General features: G+C 34.0%; 2 protein-coding genes across 3 annotated transcripts; one reads left to right on the top strand and one right to left on the bottom strand.

Moving 5' to 3' along the window:
- Window positions 1-1,129: 1,129 nt before the first annotated feature.
- On the bottom strand, window positions 1,130-6,686 carry LOC124538431 (transcription initiation factor TFIID subunit 6). 2 transcript variants are annotated; one of them, XM_047115506.1, is made up of 12 exons: window positions 6,040-6,686; window positions 5,669-5,957; window positions 5,117-5,268; window positions 4,758-4,937; window positions 4,270-4,439; window positions 3,818-3,971; window positions 3,481-3,653; window positions 3,008-3,177; window positions 2,820-2,938; window positions 2,646-2,717; window positions 1,813-1,932; window positions 1,130-1,695 (listed from the first exon to the last, which is right to left on the bottom strand). In XM_047115506.1, exons 1-12 carry the CDS (start codon window positions 6,274-6,276, stop codon window positions 1,594-1,596), a joined length of 1,938 nt encoding a protein of 645 aa, XP_046971462.1. In that variant the 5' UTR covers window positions 6,277-6,686; the 3' UTR covers window positions 1,130-1,593. The 2 variants fall into 2 exon arrangements, with proteins under 2 accessions (XP_046971462.1, XP_046971454.1); XM_047115498.1 differs by having other exon boundaries at window positions 2,640-2,717.
- Window positions 6,687-7,657: 971 nt separating this feature from the next.
- Window positions 7,658-20,209, top strand: LOC124538986 (E3 SUMO-protein ligase RanBP2). The gene is made up of 12 exons (XM_047116285.1): window positions 7,658-7,888; window positions 7,969-8,194; window positions 8,482-14,012; window positions 14,228-14,370; window positions 14,498-15,945; window positions 16,028-16,233; window positions 16,749-16,889; window positions 16,992-17,186; window positions 17,527-17,892; window positions 18,507-18,698; window positions 18,788-18,910; window positions 19,113-20,209. Exons 1-12 carry the CDS (start codon window positions 7,820-7,822, stop codon window positions 19,155-19,157), a joined length of 8,685 nt encoding a protein of 2,894 aa, XP_046972241.1. The 5' UTR covers window positions 7,658-7,819; the 3' UTR covers window positions 19,158-20,209.
- The last annotated feature ends 58 nt before the right edge of the window (window positions 20,210-20,267 follow it).

Consider the following 20,267-nt stretch of genomic DNA (forward strand, 5'->3'; position numbering starts at 1 on the left):
AAATGTGTACATGACATTTTGAATTGATTTTTTAAACATACAATCAAATCAAATATTGCCTTATCTCAATATTTTTTTATTAATATACATTTAAGCATTTGCGGCCATCCTGAATATCTGCTCAATTTACTATTAGAGCTCATTCGAAACAGAACAAAGGAAAAAAAATAATTCAATGTAGTTTCGAAGTTCTACAATAGTTCTATAATTATCTACCTTTGTTGGTCTAGGGGCAAACTAATAAGACTAATGGTTTTTGCATCTGGAGTTAGTAAGTAGTAAGTGTTTACAATCCCTTGCCTGGAACGGAATATCACGTTGGATTAATCGTCTTATCGGATTATGATATAGTGCAGAAGCCGCAGTTTGTAGACTCCCATAAGAATGACCACTGTGACTGACATGCTCACAACAAATGGGATTTGACTAAGACAACAGTAAAATTTACGCTTAGTAAACTAACACTTCGCTTTGAATTTGAAATATACCTACACAGAAAAAGGACTTAATTTCAAAACTTCAAAAGAATAATAAATGTTACTTTAAATCCGAAACAAGGTTAAAAAGGACTTGTGCAGATTTAATAAGAATATCATTTCTTTACAAAATTGTTGAGACTTTATAAAATACAATATATTATATTACCTATTATTATGAAAGTATATGAACCTTTAAATTATTATTTTCTCTCAGGGACGTGCAACTTGCCGGCATCAAAGAGGCGAGCGATCGCGCAGCGCCAAGGCGTAGGTCGGAGCGGGCGGGCGGGCGTTCACGCTCCCCACGCGGCTCAGCCCACTTATCAATTCAGTCGAGTGGGCATTCGCTCATTGTGAAGCATTGTGCCTATTATGTACGGATTCGATGCTTATTTACCCGTTCACATGTCGAGAATGTGAACGGTAATATGAACCATTGATACATTTAAATGGTTACGCAAACATTTTTCACTTCACTCCGATTCAAGCACTACGTGTTATATTCAGCAAGAGTTCTGTGTCGAATATATCTGAGCTTACATCGATAGCTCCGCTTGAAACTGTGACTTTAATCTTTGTTTGTGCTCACCCAACGACTACTGGAAGACCAATATATTAAAATTGAAATGGATGGAAAATGAAAAACATAATGTAGTTGAACACTGATGTTTAATTGAATTAAACTAAGTTATTCACTTACATAGCTTCTACCGCATTCGGAACTACATGACCATAAAATTATCGAAATTCTCGGGAAAAATAATCTAAAATACAAAACTTATTCATATATCGTTAATTATATAAACACACATATTATATTAATAAAAAATGTATTTTCTTATTCATACAAACTGTTTAACTACACTTAATCGATATAATAACATTTCGCATAAGTATAACGTATCAAAGAAGTACGATAACATATCATAAACCGAATTACGAAAGAGGATAACAAATAACTAGCGTCACCAAATAAACGAGTCTATAAGCACTACGGCTGAGGGTCTTCTTCGGAATGTTGCGAGTCGTCGGGCGGGCGGCACAGCAGCAGCAGGCGCGGTCAGGGGCTCGGCTTGCGGAACTCCTTGATGACGAAGCTGATGGTGCGGGGCTGTCAGGCCAGGTGCGACAGGTCGTCGAGCTCCGGCGGCGGCTGCGGCTGCGGGCCCGACCCGCTGCGCGCGAACACCGACTTCGCCAGCACCGACACCGGGGCCTGCGGGAATGTCGCAAACCCACACGGTTAGTAATCGTTACCACACGACCAGAGACCATTCGTTTGGACATTCGTCTGTCGGTCACGCTTTTATCATTAAAGTGTTCGTAAGCTGACCTGACTGACGCCGGTGACGGAGGACGAGGCTTGCAGTCCCTGGTGCGAAGGGTGCACGCCCACCACCACCATCTTCTGCGGCTGCTGCGCGCCCGCTGGACCACTTGTCACCACCATCGACTACGACCACACACATCACTTTACTACTGCTGTTACACAGCTTACTACAAGACGTCTACTAAATTAATTTGCAATTTAATTTTATTTTAAATTCAAATGATTTACTATTTTTGCGTAGTTTCACAGATATTAACAGTCGATTAAACATAAAAGAGATATAAATTACCGACATTTGTGTGTTTTGCAAAATTAACTTTCCGAGTTTTTCTTTAAATCGAAACGAAAGTCCGCCAAATATACGTGATATTTGGCGGGTTTCAGTAAGACTATTTAAGAAATGAACACCTAGAGTCACACAAGTCTTTTGATTTATTCTCACGGGCTATAATAAATGCTATTAACATTCATGATGTTTAAGCCGCTGAGATTTTGTCATCCTTCGGCCACACTAATAACAGCAAATAATTATAGTAGTTAAATAAAACGAATAGACCGCTTGACCGTAAATCATTGCGCTAATGTCGTACCCATTCCTATCGCAAGTGGTGAGTTTAAAAGTAAGGTTAAATAGGAATACTAAAAATTTTTAAATTAAGAATACTGTCCTAAATGGGGTCATTCACAGTATTCTTAAAAAATGATCCCTTTCATTTAAGTATGTAAAGTGAAATGTGGAGATATCATTTATTAACACACGTTATAAAACCCGCCCGAATGTGAGGGACCGTTCTACATTCAAGCATAAAACCCGCTCAATGTCACGATACCTGTACATTTTGACTGCGAACGATGGTGGGTTGGGAGGTGTGCACGACGATATGACCTGCTCCGCTCGCAGGCTGAGTCTGACGAGAAAAATTAACAAATAACGAAAACTCGAAATTATTTTTATAGGGAATATACATTGCAACTGAAGAGGCAATGGAATAACTTAAACATAGTATTACCTGCTGAGGTTTCTGTTGCGAAGCCACTATAACGAACTTCTGCGGCGGCGGCGTCGAGGGCGCCGGCGACTGCGGCGTGGGCGACGCCGTTATCACCACGTTACGAGACGCCACCGATTCTATACACATAATCAAACAATATTGCAAATGTTAACTCAAGGAATGAGTCAGGGACGCGGCGCACGTACCGACGGCCTTGGCGTGCGCGGGGGGGGCGGGCGCGGGCGCGGGCGCGGGCAGCAGCGGCGGCGTGCACGCCACCACCGCCACCGCGCCGCCGCCGCCGCCGCCCGCCGGCGACGTGCGCTGCTTGCTCACCATCTGCTGCAGGCTCGGGCCCAGGTACCCGTACTCGCGTCTGCGAACACGGAACGGCGCTCGTACCACGATCGAAAGCGATCCGATTTCGTCCTAGCCGCGACAACGTTTCGTTGTTTGCGATATATAAATACTTATTGAGAATCTGTTGAGGCTGAGTCTGATTTGATAAAATAGAAATGTCATAATATTTCGTTTAGTGTAATCGATGCCCCAGCGAAAAGCATTTAAGCTGTTGTTTGCACACTGAACCTATTGCGAGTAAATTAAAGAAATGCGAGCGAATTTTGACGATAATGTTGTCGAGAGATCCTCGACGAATGAAAACGGCCGACAACATTACTTGTAGTCGTCGGGCAGGTCGGGCGGCTGGCGCAGCTGGCGCACGACGGGCGCCAGCACCTTGAGCAGCTGGTGCTTGAGGTTGCCGGCCGCCAGGCGGTCCGCGCCGCCGATGCCGCTCAGCGCGCCCTCCACGCGCTCGCCCAGCCAGCGCACGCGCGGCAGGATGAACACCTGGCGCACACACTCTCACTATAGCACTCGGTAGCAAACAGTCTGTTACGTTCGAATAAGCTATATTGCTATATAATAAAACTAATCATCGAGAAACATCAAAAACTTTAAAGCTCCACAAAATACATTCATTCAAAGCTGACTGAGTACAGAAAATATTTTACCTTCACTACTTCGGGTCCGAGCTCCGCTAGACCCTGTACGGCCCCATACAGAGACGCGAGAGGCGTTTTCTCAGACTCCTTCATAGAAGCGACCATAGATGGTCCACTTTCGTTGTTTGTCTGAGACGGACACTGTAAAGCTTTCGCAAATAACCTGTGCAATAGAAGACGTTATACATGTATAAAACATTTTTTGAACACGTTTTTGGTGGCGATAAATGTGACTGATCATATTTGTTTGACACATAAATAAACACGGTATAATCTTATACTTTCACATAATAACTTATTTAATTTGTACTTTATTCAGTTTACTGTTAAAACATCACATTAACATATAATCATTGTCTTTAATACCTTTAAAGTAATCATATAATTAATGGCGTAATTAAATTCTTATTAATATTCTATAAATATACACTAAAAGGACTACATTAAAATCAAGATTGTACCTTGTGACTCGTGTTTGTAGATTATTAGTCGATGTATTAAATGTCTTGCATATTTGGGCCATGAGACGAGCTGCAAAGTCTCGTAGTGCCCAATGGTTGTCAACCTCCGGTCGTACGCACAATTGCCTTGACACTATACATGTTGATACTGATGGGATCATCTCATGGAGCTAAAATATGGATATACATATTTAATTATTTTTTTATAATCTATTAAAAATTATTAGTATATATATTTTTTGGTCTTTGTAAACCGAACCAAAGCCGAAACAATTTTAACAGATTATAAAGAATATTTAAAAAAGAACACAATTAAGTATTTTAGGAAGAAACTTCATATTTGTAACATCCGTTTTTCTTTTCTTGTAAAATAAAATTATTTTTTAAGAATTAAAATAATATTTTTAAAATGAAATTAAGTACCCTTCATTCTATTTAAAATAAAAAACACTGATGAATACCAATTTAAAGTTATGCAATAAACTTACATATTTTTCCAGATATAAAGACTGATTATCAAGAATAGCTTTCACCATCCTCATTAAATAGATAAGAAGTGCTAAATTGTTTTGGACAACATTCACTTTCACACCCTCAGATATAAATGTGCACATTCTTGGTAACATCTCATGAAGTCCAGGATCACATGCCAGTGATTGAAGAGCTTCCTGTTTAAACAAATATAAAAATATCAAAACAATAAATTTATACAATAGCTTAGCATTTCAGAAAATTACTAAACATATCAAAATAACGTTTGAAAAAAAAAATGCTAATGAAATTAAGACATTGCACATCAAATACATTTTACTTATTTGATGTATTCATTGATCAATTTAAAACATACCGCACGGCGTCCTTCATCACTTCCGACACAGGCTTCAGTGATCTCTTTATAGTACAACTGTTGCTCAACACTTAGCTCATGAGTAGCCAATTGTTTGACATGAACAGACTCAGAGGCTTTTAATCGAGCTGCTTTACCGCAAACTGGTTTACCTGTGAACACAATTTGAATATATACAAAGTATTTTTTTATTCAAAGAATTTGTTTCTATTATTATGATTTTATTGAAATATTTTATTTTATAGATACTCAATCTTACTAGGATTCACCAACAAGTTATATCTTGTTGCATTGTTTTATTATTATTTAATCAAGTTTGGTAAAAGTTGACTTCTTCTTTTTCAAGGCAAAACATAATCAAAATAAAAGATTACAATTTTTTTTATTATTATTATGTTTTTACTTATATTATTTTACCACATATGTATTTATGAGGAGATTTATACCGTATGTATTTCCTTTAGGAATATCTAAATCAAATTCAATATATAAAATATAACTATAACATTAAAGTAGAACTATTAACAGTATATGAAGACTTAAGTTACATACCGACTGCATCCTTAGTAGCAGGTTTACTTAATTTAGTAATAGGATCCACAGATTCAAGTTTTTGAGACTCTTTTGATAATGGAGGAGGATTTTCTGGCACCGTAGGCTGAACTCCATCAACACTCAACCAATGAGCTCTTAGAGAAACATCAAGGGGAATTTTAGGTGGAGGTGCAGACAGTATCTCTGATAAATCAATTTCCTTTTCCTCAATAAAATGCAACTCTCGGCCGCCACCCGACGCAAACCTAAATGGCAATGAGTCAGGTTGAATAAACCCATATTGAGCCTAAAACAAAATGAACTTCAAAATAATCTGTGATGATAAATAAGGTCAGGTTAAATTTATAGAATATACAAAATATTCAGACCTCTATATTTTTAACTTTTAAAGCATGGTCAATGTCTGTAATGGAAAGCTTTTGCCGCTTAGAATGATGCATAAATTTCATAGCATCTTGGACAATAACTTTAAGACGATATGTTACGTCGTCGGCTAGTTCCTTAGCAGCATCATCTCCAAGGCTACCAATACCTACACTCTCAGCAATAACTTTCATAGAATCTACAGTGAAAGAAGAACTGTAGGCTAAATCTGCGTCACTCATTTTTATGATTTGTAACAATCCTCCGTACAATATATATGAATTGAAACGATCAACATCAACTGCTGGAGATTACAATAATGCATAACATTTTAAAATATAATTATCAGGTATTGTACGAATTAAGATACTTTTATACTTCAAATGAGAAAATCACATTAAACGGATTCGCTAATTACTATGGAGGCATTGAAACGTCAAGATAGTTTGGGCAATTAAAATTATTTAATTATTTTCTTGTACACTACAAACAATTTACAACCAAATATATCATCTAGAAATTAATTTCTAATTTCTCATTTATAAAAGCCTTTTTATTGTCTGTTTTTCTTTTGTGTTGGGCATAAAACTGTGATTATTGAATTTTTATTTTTGTGTCGCCACAAGATTATTTGACAACTGTCAATAGTGCATTTTAACATTCACTTCATTTTCTAGCCATAAAAAACTAGTCTATGGGTAGAAATAATATCTGGTCTGTGATACAGATACACCGACACTAAATTAAATTCCAGTTAATGCTGAGAGTAATTATTATATAAATAGAATTAATTATTTCTTCGTATTATGTTATAAATTCTATACATTACCTTACCTAGTACAAATACAAATACGTCAATACTTCTATAATAATTGAAAATCTTTAGAAGCAGAAGAATTATGTGATTTGGTTTGGTTAATATTAGGTTATATTGATAACATTTTGCACTCCGTAGTATTTTATAACCTTTTATGTCTATTCCATATAGAGACAAAATTTGAAAAAGAATTAGCTTTTCTTCCTTAAATATGTTTATTTATCATAGATACATATAAATAGCTATATAATTATAAGAAATTACTATTTAGTTACATTCTAAGGTTAGTGAAAATGGTAACGTTAAACATATTACATAAGGAATAAAGTTATTTTCTTTGAGTTTGAAATTTAACGTTTTTATTTTTAAATTTTAGACATAGACTAATGTTTCATAGACATTTTTATTACATAGTAGGGCCAACATAGTAATCGCAATTTAAAAGCTTGCCAGAACATAATATTGTCCCTAATTGAATTAAAAAATAGTACTAAGAGCGTAGTATTTAAATCAAATTGCTTTAGAAAAATAATTAAGAATACCTAAGTTATTATTGTTTAGTTTTCTGACTTTCATATAGGTTTTTATAAATACAGTATCAAAATGTGCTTGTAATTTTTAGCAACTATTATAAAATTAAAATTGTTATTTTATCAACGTATCAATATAAAACGAAAAAAAAAAATTAAATCTGTGATAATGCTTTTAGTAACTTGAATATTAATATAGTAATCAATACAATATTCATTTTATACACTTAGGGATCATAGTGTAATTTGGTGGGAATAGGTTTTTATTCTGACAACTCTACACTAAAGTCAAAAAATTTTACTACTCGCGTTTGAGGTTTGAGCAAAAATAATGACGAGGTCCATTACCGTTCACCGAAATTGTATTCTGCGGCGTTGAGTTTTGTCTGTTACAGATTTATATAGTACATTAGGCGGTGATCAGAATTATTCGTGAAAATGTATAGAAACAAGAAGGACGTCGATAAACACGTGGAAAGTTTGATGTTCAAATTGTCACCTAAAGACGTATGTAAAAATTATTTACTTATTTCAATTAGTGCTTCATGTAAATCAAGTTTTAATAATACATTTTACTCGTTTTACAGTTTACAACTCGAGCATATTCCGTAGCGCGGTTGTATTATGAAGTTGGTGATTATGGAAGTTGCCAGAAATATGTCGAACAGTATCTTACACAAAAATCAAACAATGCAGCCGCTCACAAACTGCTTGGACAGGCATTCCAAAAGTTAGGAGAGAAGGAAAATGCTCTTGAACAATACAAGATTTCTTTTGATATAGATCCTACCCAAACATGTACAATATTGGATGGTATGTGTATATTGAAAATTTAATCATATTTTGCATCTTAATATCAATTAATAGTAAATAGTATTAATAAATTAAAAAATTATGCATAAGCATTTTTTGTAATTTTTGTCTTATAATTTTGAATGCAATAAAAAGAAATTTCTTAAATCACTAATTTGCTACGGTATTGGTTAACACAGTAGGGTAGTAGCCTATCTTGTAACCATTTAATGAAACATTTTTTAATTAGGTGGCCTATGAAATTTGCAAGATTCTTTGGTATTTAATGTTATTTATATTTCTTGCAGTTTGCGAATTGTTGGCTGATGAAGATGTAGTCATTGATATAGGACGTGCAAAATTTTGGTGTGAAAAGGCTGAGTCCACTTTTCCTAAGCATCCAGTAACATTCCGTTTACGAGAAAAGCTTCTTGCTGTTGCTGACCCAGATCCAGAGGCTGTAGTCAAGTTATTAAAGAGTGAACTAGAAGTTAGACCAAAAGATGCCGTACTTCATGTGCGCTTGTTAAAGCATTATCTCCACCATAATAAATATAAGGAAGCATTTGATCACAGTTGCAGTATTGAGTTAGACAAGAAATTGTTTTCCAATAACTTTGCCTGGTATGAAACTCTTTCTGAAATTTTGAAATACAATCCATTAAAAACAAATGACTGGTTATATCAGTTGCTCTTATTAACAGTTAAAGAAAGAATTTGTATCTTGAGCTTAACAGAAATACCAAGTGTCTCAACAAAAAGTTTGATGGAATGTAATGAACACCTTTATACTTATGACCAAGCCATAGAAACCGTTGTTAAGTCTGGGCCATCACCTGGATTTGGTGAATTTCATACAAGTCTTTTAAAACATCATCAGGGGCAGTTAGTTTTTCATGTAGCAACTTATTTGCTTAAAAAAGCTAAAAAAGAGCAAATAAATTGGAGAGATGCTAAAAAGTTTTCAGCTCCATTAATGCTGTTAGCATGGCAGACAATCCCTCTTGATACAAAAGTAAATTGGTTAACACATGCACCTGAAAGACAGCAGAATGCTGTTCACCGCTGGTACCTAGAAGGTTCATACAGATGCTCACAATCTGGACATTATCTACTGTCTATTGCTCAGGATAAAAGTCAAATTCTTTTAGATCAGATATCTCAACTATGTTCTGGCTCAAATTGGAAAGATAAACTTTATGAAAAAATATTCACTCTTCCTGAACAATTAGCAAAAATTAAATCATCTTATTTAACTTCAAATGTGTTAAACATCCCAGCACTAAGGTTACCAAGAAAAGTAGAAATTCAAGCCTATGACGATGATGCCCAACGAGAATATCCTAATTCTCTTCATCATTTTGTGTGGCTTTTACTTAATTATAAAAACTATGCTGATTTTAAATGCACCCTATTTGACATGCTAACATCAACAATGACCAGTTCGGGCCCTGAATCCTTAAATAAAATGGATGTACTAGCTTTTCTATATAGTTCAGCATTAACAGCTCAGAAAAGAAGAAATAAAATGAATTATTTGGCAATAGACAAACCAACACTTCCAGCTAATATTACTGACTTATTGTGTACTCTCCCTCAAATGAAATGGTGGGACTGTGCTTATAAGTTAAGTCAAAATGAATTAGGTGTAGAGTTTACAGATATACGTTCTACATTAAGCTCTGGTATTGAAGTTGTCCGTTGTGTTGATAATCCTGGTTTGGACCCTGAATTATTGTCGATTTTGGGTCGTATATTCAGTGAGTTAGCTAATAGTACATCCAATATAGAAGAAACCATTAATTTGAAACAGAGAGCTTATCTTTATTATTCATCAGCTATACCCCTCCTTGAAAAGTTAAAAAACAAATTGATTGTAAAATTACCAGAAAAAAGAATGTTTGATTATACACATGAAGACCTTGACACAAAGGAAATCAATAACCTTTTAGAAGAGAGTAAAATTTATGTAGCTCTTCATCACTTAAACGAAGCAGAATACGAGAAAGTAATTACCCTGCTATCTAATTTGAAATCTCCTAAAGCCTATTATCACCTAAGTGATACATACAAGAAAATTGCACTTGAAGAAAAAAAGATGGCTAAAAGCATTGATACTGAAAAAAAGTATGTAGTATTACTGAGTAAAGCAAAAAGTTTTGCATTTAAAGCACTGGATAAAGTAAAGGAAGGGGAAATTTATAACAATAAAACATTGTATTCTGATATACAAGAACTTATCGAAGAAATAGAATCACATCTTAATAGGATTGACCCTGATATGTCTGTTGCTATAAATGATGATATGTCCGATGAAAATGTTTCTATAATTGAAATGGGATCCACACGTTTCAAAACAAATACTTTTCGAAATACGAGCTCTACACCTAAGCAAATGACAAAACATTATTTTAATGTAAATTCTACTGCATATCGTACTGCACAAGATTCTCAAATCTTCGAAAACACTCAAACTGATCAAGTTTTCTTGGAAAGAATAGAAAAACAAATAAAGAACTTACAGAAACGGGACTCGTCAATTAATGATTTCATGGAACAAACAAGAGATTGGTTTGACGAAAATAAAAAATTAGGAAGTCAAATTATAAGTACTATAAATTCAAACATTGAAAATACAACAGAGCAATTTAAGCTTCTAAAAGTATCAGTAGATCAAGTTAAAGAACAAATTGACGAGTGTAGAAAAGAATGCAAAGATGTTGTTGAGTTAAAAAAACAAATTGCAGATTTAAAGAAGGAAGTAAATAAATTAAAAAAGACTTCATCAGAGCAAACAATAGACGAAAGTGATTTATACAATTTGGATGAGGAATACAGATCTAGTGAAAACACGTCTAACTTTGGAGCACACCTTCCATTTACAACACCTCAAGTACTACCACCATACGCACAACGTCTCATTCCACCTTTTTCTGTACCACCCAATCCTTACCAATTATATGGACAGAACTTGTATAATCTATACAATCAATATTCTCAATTTACGCAATCATCAGTACCTGGTGCACCGCCAATTTTCGATCCTGCTCGAGCTCAAATGAATTATCCAGGCGTGTACCCGACACCAGAACAAATGTATCTTGATGCAGCTCATCTTGTTCCTACAACTTTACCATCTGGTCCCACAGCTGCCCCTGCTCCTCCAGTACACAACGTGCACAATGCATCTACAGTTCCACCAGTTTCGATAGCTGCTCCACCCGTCGCCCCTAAATATAAAATTGTACTCGACACTAAAGAATCTTCAAAATCATTACCAGTGAATGTTGTAATTACATCTTCTGATCCTGTGCCTACAAGTACTGTTACCCCCGCACCCGTTTTAAGTGTTACAATACCTCAGAAACATATAAAGAATAGTCCTCATAATTATCAAATTCAGATGCCCTCATCAAATGATGCGAAAGTGGTTGCACCTCCAGTTTTCCATTTTCCTACATCTGGTGCTAAAACAACCGTAACAACATCATCAAATGCATCGAATTGGAGCGCGAAATCAATATTTGCCACAACTCAATCAGGAACTACGCTGCCTATATTTAGTTCAACTGACACTTTTAAAGATCTTAATAATTCCAAAAATGTTGTTGATGGTGTTTTTTCGGGTTTGTCTCCAAATACGAGTCTGAATAAGTCTAGAACCCTTTCCGAGAAAAGTAATACATCTATTGAGAATTATGACCCATGTCCAGATTTTAAACCTATAATACCTTTACCAGCTGAAGTAAAAGTGACTACTGGCGAAGAAAATGAAACTGCTATTTTCAGTGCCAGAGCGAAATTGTTTCGTTTTACTGATAAGCAGTGGAAAGAGAGAGGTATTGGTGAAATGAAATTGCTGAAACATAACGTAACGGGAAAAGTAAGGGTTCTTATGAGACGAGAACAAGTTCATAAAATATGTGCAAATCACATTATATTGCCAGAAATGGAAATAAAACCAATGAAAAATGAAGCTAAAGCCTATTTCTGGGTGGCTAATGACTTTGCAGAAGAAACAGTAATTCTAGAAAAATTCTGTATAAGATTTAAAACTGCTGACATAGCTAAAGACTTTTTCGAAGCGTTTGAAAATGCAAGAAAGGACAGTGCTAACCAAAGTTCCAATTCCATTGATTTTAAGGAAAATATAAACAAAAACGAAAAGAGTGTTATCGTTAAAACAAGTACTGCTCCCGCCAGTAACGATTCGACGAATGTTCAAACTGAAAAAACAGTTGTAGGAGGTTTCACTTTTAACAGCAAACCATCTTTCAAATCTATAGAAAATATTATAACCGATACAAAAACTGCAGATAGTTCTGCAGCAAAAGTTAACGTTTTCAGTGGTTTAACGTTCAAAACAGCAACTACAACACCATTCCAAAATATATTGAATATTCCAAAAAATGAAAGTGACAATTCCATCCAAACTCCAGAGAAAAATATTACCAATGTTAGTAAATTAAATACTTCTGATTCGGTCGAGGAATTTGAGCCAACCACTGAATTTAAGCCGGTTATACCTTTACCTGCTTTGGTTGATCAAAAAACTGGTGAAGAAAATGAAAAAGTGTTGTTTGAACACAGAGCTAAGCTATTACGATTTGATACTACTGGCAAAGAATGGAAAGAAAGAGGACTTGGTAATATTAAATTATTGATGAATAATGATAACAATCAAAAACTGCGGTTATTAATGAGGAGAGAACAAATTATGAAAGTTTGCTGTAATCATGCTGTCACAAAAGAAATGTCATTTCAAAAGATGCCTAACATGGATAAAGCAGTTACATGGTGTGCTAAAGATTTTTCAGAGGGTGAGTTGGTTGCAGAAACATTTTGTCTACGTTTTAAAACAGTACAAGCTTGCGATGACTTCATAGATGCTGTAAAAACTGCCCAGCAAAAAATCGGAGATGATACCAAAGCCGAAAAAGAAGAACAGAATGTTTCTAAACAAACTAGTGGTGGATTCGGTGATAAATTTAAACCGCAACCAGGTTCTTGGACTTGTGAAGCGTGTTACACCAATAATTTACAAACATTTACTAAATGTCCTTGTTGTGAAACACCAAATCCGCAGGCTGCAACCGTAATTGCAAATAATACTACTACCAGTACTACTACTTCAGACTGGGGTGCTAAATTTAAACCTAAGCCAGGTTCATGGGAATGTAAAGAATGTTTAATTCGTAATGAAGCTAATCTCGAATATTGTAATGCCTGTAATAGTCCCAAAGATCCAAACAATAAAAAAGACGTTAAACCTGTTTCTGAGAATCTGCCCAAGTTTAATTTTGGTATACCTTCCGTTAACAGTAGCAATACTCAAGATAATTTAAACCCATCAGAGCCTAAGTTTACATTTGGAATACCACAAAACTATGTCGTACCTAAGACAGTTAATTCTTCAGAAATTAATACAAATGCTTCACAAACATTTAGCTTTGGAATAGCTCAAAATAATACTCCCGGCTTCGGAAATAATAATACAGCCGCTTCCGTATTTAGCACACAGAATGTTGCTAAACCAGAAAATGAAAATTCAGTTAAACCTATTAACTTTAGTCTGAAAAGTACAGAAGAAGACAAAATTGTAGCAACACCTGTAAAGCCAGCCTTACTCCCAACACCAAAAACAAATGTTGCTTCATTTGGAAGTAAAGATAGTGGAACATTTCAATTTTCTTTTAAACCTAAAACTCAAGCTAAAGGAAAAAGCCCAAGTAAATCGCCAAAGGATAAACATGAAGACGACAGTGATGATAATGATTATGCTTCAGAAGATGAAGGGCATCATATACATTTTAGTCCAGTCATTCCTATGCCTGATAAGGTAATTATTAAAAAAAATAGATTTTTAAACTTTTTAATTACTTATTTCTACTTTTATAATTTTAAAAATGCCTTATTTTGTATTTTGACTTTATACTAATGAACTCTTATGATCAAAACATTTTTTTATTGCAAAGAGGAGCTATAACATTCTTGTGTATAAAATATTTGTTTACTTATTAAATTAAAAATTATTTTGACTTATTAAATTTTTAGATTGAGGTTGTTACTGGAGAAGAAAACGAAGAAGAACTTTATGGACACAGAGCCAAATTATTCATATTTGCGACAGGAGAATGGAAGGAACGCGGGATTGGTATTGTTAAAATATTGAAACATAAGGAAACTGGAAAGTTGAGGTAACATAATCATTACAATGCTAACTGCACTTATTTTTATGTATTATTTCATACATAAAAATAAGTGCAGTTTTGTTTTATAACAGAGTTTTCAATTAATATTTATAATTTAAATTTTTTTCTCTAGAGTGGTTATGCGAAGAGAACAAGTACATAAAATATGTTTAAATTATGCAGTGGGCCCTGATAATATGTACAAACCTAAAGATGAAAAAACTTGGTGTTTCGTTGCCAATGATTTCAGCGAAGGTGAAATAATGCTTCAGAAATTCTGTCTTAGGTTCCAAAATAAAGATTTAGCCTTACAGTTTAAAGATGTAATAGATAAAGCATTAAAGGAAAAGTATGGTGCGATAGAAGGTGAAAACAAAACTGATAGTAAAAATGACACTGACGTTGATGATGTTGTATTCATAAATGAAATACAAGCTACAAAAGAAGAAAAACAAAAAGCAAAAGAGTTAATGTTGCCTGAAAATTTCTATACCTATAAAAATAAAGAGCCATGTCAAGGTTGTCGGGGATGCGACGAAGATGATGTCAAACCTGAGTCAGATAAAAATGCTTTGAAATCCCAAAGCAAGGTCTTGCCTAAGCAAGGTTTAACCATAACACCACTTAAAACATCTGCCTTCAATTTCTCAAGTCCAAGCAATTCTATCTATGGTACACCAAATAATTTAGATAAAACTGTTGATACTACAATTTTCCGCACTCCATTAAGCACCAATGGATCGAATACTACAAGTTCATCGCCAAGTATCTCCAATGTTGTTGGAAATGACAACATAGATAAAGAAAATACTTTAACAGAAAAGTCACTTAATCCTATTAAGCCAGTTGCTTTTGTCAGTGGAAATCAGGCACAAACAATATCGTCCGTCTTAGCCGCTCCAAAGCTTATATCAGTAGTCCCACCAGCAGATAAAGGGACGGCAGCACCAAAGAATGTGTTTGGATTCCCTGAAACTAAATCTATTTTTGGTGAAAATAAATTAGGTGTATCTTCAACACAATCAATATTTGGATTTAATGCTCTAAATAATAAAGAGGAAATGCAGTCAGCAGATAATAAATCAATATTTGGAGGAGATTTAAAAACAGGGCCGCCTGCATCTCAAGGAAATAAATTTGGATTTGCAACATCCAAACCAAATCAAACCTCATCTGGAATATTTGGTTCTACTGGAACATTCACATTTGGTAATGCAACCCAACCTGCTCAGGACACTGCAAAGTCTATCTTTGGTAAAGCAGCTGCAGAGAATCCTTCTATATTTAGTGATAAAGTTGATATATCATCTAATAAAAATGTGGAATTAAAAACAAACATAGACACTACTGGAAAATTTACTTTTGGTAAAAATGTAATTCTTCAAACTCAGAACAGTACCAAACCCGTAGTGCCTGTTGAAAACGTACAGAGTGTCATCAAGGATTCCAGTACAGAAAAGAAAGATGTAAAATCCATATTTGAAGCTCAAGATACCAAAAAAGAAAAAACTCCATTTAAGGTTGACAATTCATTAACATTTGCAGCTTTATCATCAAGTGAACCTGGATTTGGTATTCAAAGTTAGTATAAGTTTAACAAATAAATAAAACATCTTTAATTAATTTGATAATAAAAACGAAATATAATTTAAATATTTTACAGAAAAGACTGATTTTCAATGGGAAGGAGCTGGCCAACAACTCTTTGTAAGCAAATCTGGTGAAGGTGATGATAAAGAGACAGGTGGTAACGGCGATGCTAATAACTCCGGTGCCGGGGCTGGCACAGAAGAGGAATATGACCCCCACTATGAACCAATTGTACCTCTTCCTGATAAAATTGTTGTTACAACAGGGGAAGAAGATGAGGTATGATGGACTTTTTAATATATAATAAAGATAACAAAATTTCAAGTTTCAAAAATGTTTATGTTTTAAATACTAATGTGACTAACCATAATGAGTCTGATATCTTATTAGTGTTTACTTCTATAAATTTACTCATAATAAATAAATTGTTCTATGGTGTTGCATATTATATTAAATTTAAGTTTTACATTGGTTTGGTAAATAAGATTATTCAATACTTACATTGATGAAAGCACATTTCAATGCTGCTTTCTTCTCGAACTCTCGATTCGAGAAGAAAGCAGCATTCGAGTATAGGCATGTCTATGATGTTCGAGAGTCTCGAACATCATAGACATGCCTATACTGATACCTTCAATCCATACTGTATTATAGAGTATACCATTTGTACATCTACTTACATACCTTTTGTCACTTATGGGCACTCAACAGGTATTCACACTAAAACTAAAGAAAAGCTTTATTTGGGGAAACTTAAAGTAGTGTAATAATAAATGATATATTTATACTTTTAGAACAAATTATTTGGTGAACGTTGCAAGTTGTACCGCTACGATGAGAAATCACGTGAATGGAAAGAACGCGGTGTCGGTGAAATGAAAGTTTTATATCACCCAGAGAAAAACAGTTACCGGTTGTTACTTCGGAGAGAACAGGTAATATATCGATCTCTACAAATCTACAGCTTAGGCAATCAGAGGAGAACAGTTTTGAAAGAGAAAAGGTTATAATAATAAATTATGTTTTGTATTATCCAGGTTCATAAAGCAGTGTTGAATATGCTGATATTTAAAGATTTAGAACTATTACCAATGAAAAACTCTGATCGTGCTTGGACGTGGTGTGGTCGTAACTATGCAGAGAGTGCGGGCGAACAGGAAACACTAGCCGTCAGATTCAAATCAGTGGTACTGGCTACTAATTTCCAAGAAAAAGTCATGGAATGTGTCAGGGTATGTTGTAATATTTGTTAGTACTAGTAGTGGTAGTAGTAGTAATATGAATAAGTGAAGCATTGTATACATGTATATTTTGCACCAAAACATTATGCGTCTGTTAACTTAGGTTCATTCTATGTCATATGTCTATTAAGATGTATTTTTTAATTTATATTAGTATTGCATCAGTAATGATAGATTATGAAACAAATGAAATAAAAAATAGTAAATACTTTTTCTTCACTTTTTAGTTTTTCACCCCTTGTAACTTTGTAAGATTTTTTTTCTGTTCTAGTACTCTGGTAAGCTTTTTAATCGTTTTATACATTTTACAATTCATGACTATTTTCGGTAGAAACTACAAGTAGCTGCTGCAGAGGCTATTAGAAAAGAAAAAGAGGCCAAAGAAAAACCATTCGAAGGTATAGCCCCATTACGTTTACCGAAACATTTAGAGAGCGATGCGCGGTCGGACATCTTCCCCAAGTCAACTTCACAAGCACAATCCGGAAGTAATCCTGAAACGGAAAACTCGCAAGATGCTAAAAGTAATGTTAGTGATGTAAATAAACTTGAAGGCAGTGAAATACCAAAGTCATCTGAAGTCGAAGTATCAAAACAAGTTCATTTTGAGAAACAGCAAGAGGAACAAGAGAAATACGACGAAGATTATGAACATGGCTATGACCACAATGAGGACTCTGATGGTTATTACAACGAGGTAAGGTTTTATACACGCTTCAATAACTTATAGTCGTAATCGTCAGGGTCGCGCACGGGCACTCAAGTATATCTAACGTAGTATCTAGGGAATCCAATCCCGACTCGAGATTGTAAATTCGATATCCCGCTAGATCCAAAAATTTTCGGGATCTCGTCAAGGTATAAAAAATCATATGATTAAATACGATGAAAACTGCTTATTTATGATAGTGAGGTTAATTATTTGATAGAAAACTAAAGCCAGCGTCAATAAACAATTACATATATGCAAACTGCAAATACCTAGCCCTTGTTCCTCCACAATCAAATAAATCCATTTCTTTTTTAACACTGATTCAAATTTTTTCTATGTTTGTAAACGCATACATACACGATACACGTGTAAAAAATTTTGGATGCTCGCAAGGGTTTCTTCTAATTCCTCTTTTAGTGAAGTATGAAGTATGTAAGTCAATCTCAAACGGGATCTCGCTATATTATCCTTTGGGATTGATCCCGAAAAATTACACGAGATGTCGCGACATTGGGATCCCGCGAAATCGAGATTATATTCTCTACTCTGCGCTGATTACCTTTAAATTCCATATAAACACAATAATAACAATTCTACAGGAGGAGGAATCATCGCTGTACTACCCATGCAAGGCTGTTGTGAAGCAAGATGACATGCAGACGACATGCGAAGTCACGTGTGTGCAGGTGTCCTTCGATCAGGAACTCTGTTCACCCAAGATCCTTGTCACTGACTCCAACACCGGCGAGATACTGGCCGACATGCTTATACACACTGACACTGAATTCCAGGTATAATCATGACTATTGCTACTTTTTAAATATATGTACTTTTTACAAAACAGTATATAAATTATAAATATGAAATAATCTTTTCACAGCTTTCTGAGGACAGCTGCACCTGGACTGGACTAGATTATACAAACAATGCATCGGCTGAAAAGACACTGACTATTACATTTGCCGACAGCAATACCGCTTTGGAGTTCTATGATAGTTGTGAGGTAAACTAAATTTATTTCACTACATTTTGTTACATTTTGTAATGTTCATTGAACATAAACTCACAAAATGTTTGTAAAAAGATTCTCATTTTCAACCGACTTCAAAAAGGAGGAGGTTATATATAGAGTAATTATTATTATTTCATAAAATGTGGGTTCTAATTAATACAGATTAATGAAGAATATATTTATTTGTTTACAGACAAGCAAAGCAGCAACATATGCATCAACAGATTCAGAGTCGTAAATATTGTAGGAAAATAAAATTTAGTTGGCTTGCGTTTGACTTAGTTCATAAGTGTGTAGTATTGTTTTTTATCTATACTGAAGTCTCATAGACGTTAATATTAATTAGAATAGAATTTTCTTTACCTTTATTATCATCACGATCTCTAAAAGATAAAATTCTGGAAAATATAAATAAATCTTAAATTTTTTTGTGTGGAAAAAAGTTGGTTTTGTCTGAGTTCAATTAAAAAAAAACATATTCCTAAATTACAATTTTTTATATATTTAAATACATAATTATCACTGATACTCGTAAAAATATTTAGTTATCCAGTTGGTTTTCTAAATACGATCTTTTTTCTACATTTTAAAAATTTCATATTTTAATTACTATTTGTATTGAAAGGGGAGGCTGCTGAATTTTTTTGTATTGAAAATTATTCCCATTATAAATATTTGTAAAATATTTTTAAAAGGTACAAACAATATTTTCATAGATGTCGTTTAAATATATGTAGTGACAGCAAAATTTATTTTCTTAAAAATTTATAATAATTACCAGTAACTTCTAATTTTCAAATGTAAGCAGTCTCTCCTTTTAATAAAAATGTTTTGTAGAATGTATCTTTAGCTGAAAGGAATATTGCTTAAAGAGACCTGATCAATATATTTTTTTCCTTTAAAAGGAACATTTAGGAGTGCTTATGTAATTATTAAATAGTTTTTTTTTAATTATTTTTATTATAAAATTGATCAGGTCTTTTTATAATTGCATTAAAACATCAAGTTCTAATAATGGTACAGAATTTACGATTGGCGGCATAATCGATTGCTTATATTCGATTGTTGGAATTAGCGATATTAAAATTCGCTCAAATTTAGTGAATTCAGTATCATTAAAGATTGAAATGAGAATCGGATTCAATGATTAAATAATTTGGAGCCGAAGTGAGTTTAAACTATTAACGAAACATAATTAAATGATTGATTGTAATGAAATTCCTTTTCTCATTTGAATATGACATTGTGATCTATATTATTACTTGAAATAAATCCTTAAATAAAAAACGATACAGTTTTATTTATCTGAAACCTCAAGTTTATTTTATACTACGAATATAATTTTAAA

The sequence above is a fragment of the Vanessa cardui genome, chromosome 2, assembly GCF_905220365.1.
Source record: "Vanessa cardui chromosome 2, ilVanCard2.1, whole genome shotgun sequence".
Classification (NCBI taxonomy): Eukaryota; Metazoa; Arthropoda; class Insecta; order Lepidoptera; family Nymphalidae; genus Vanessa; species Vanessa cardui.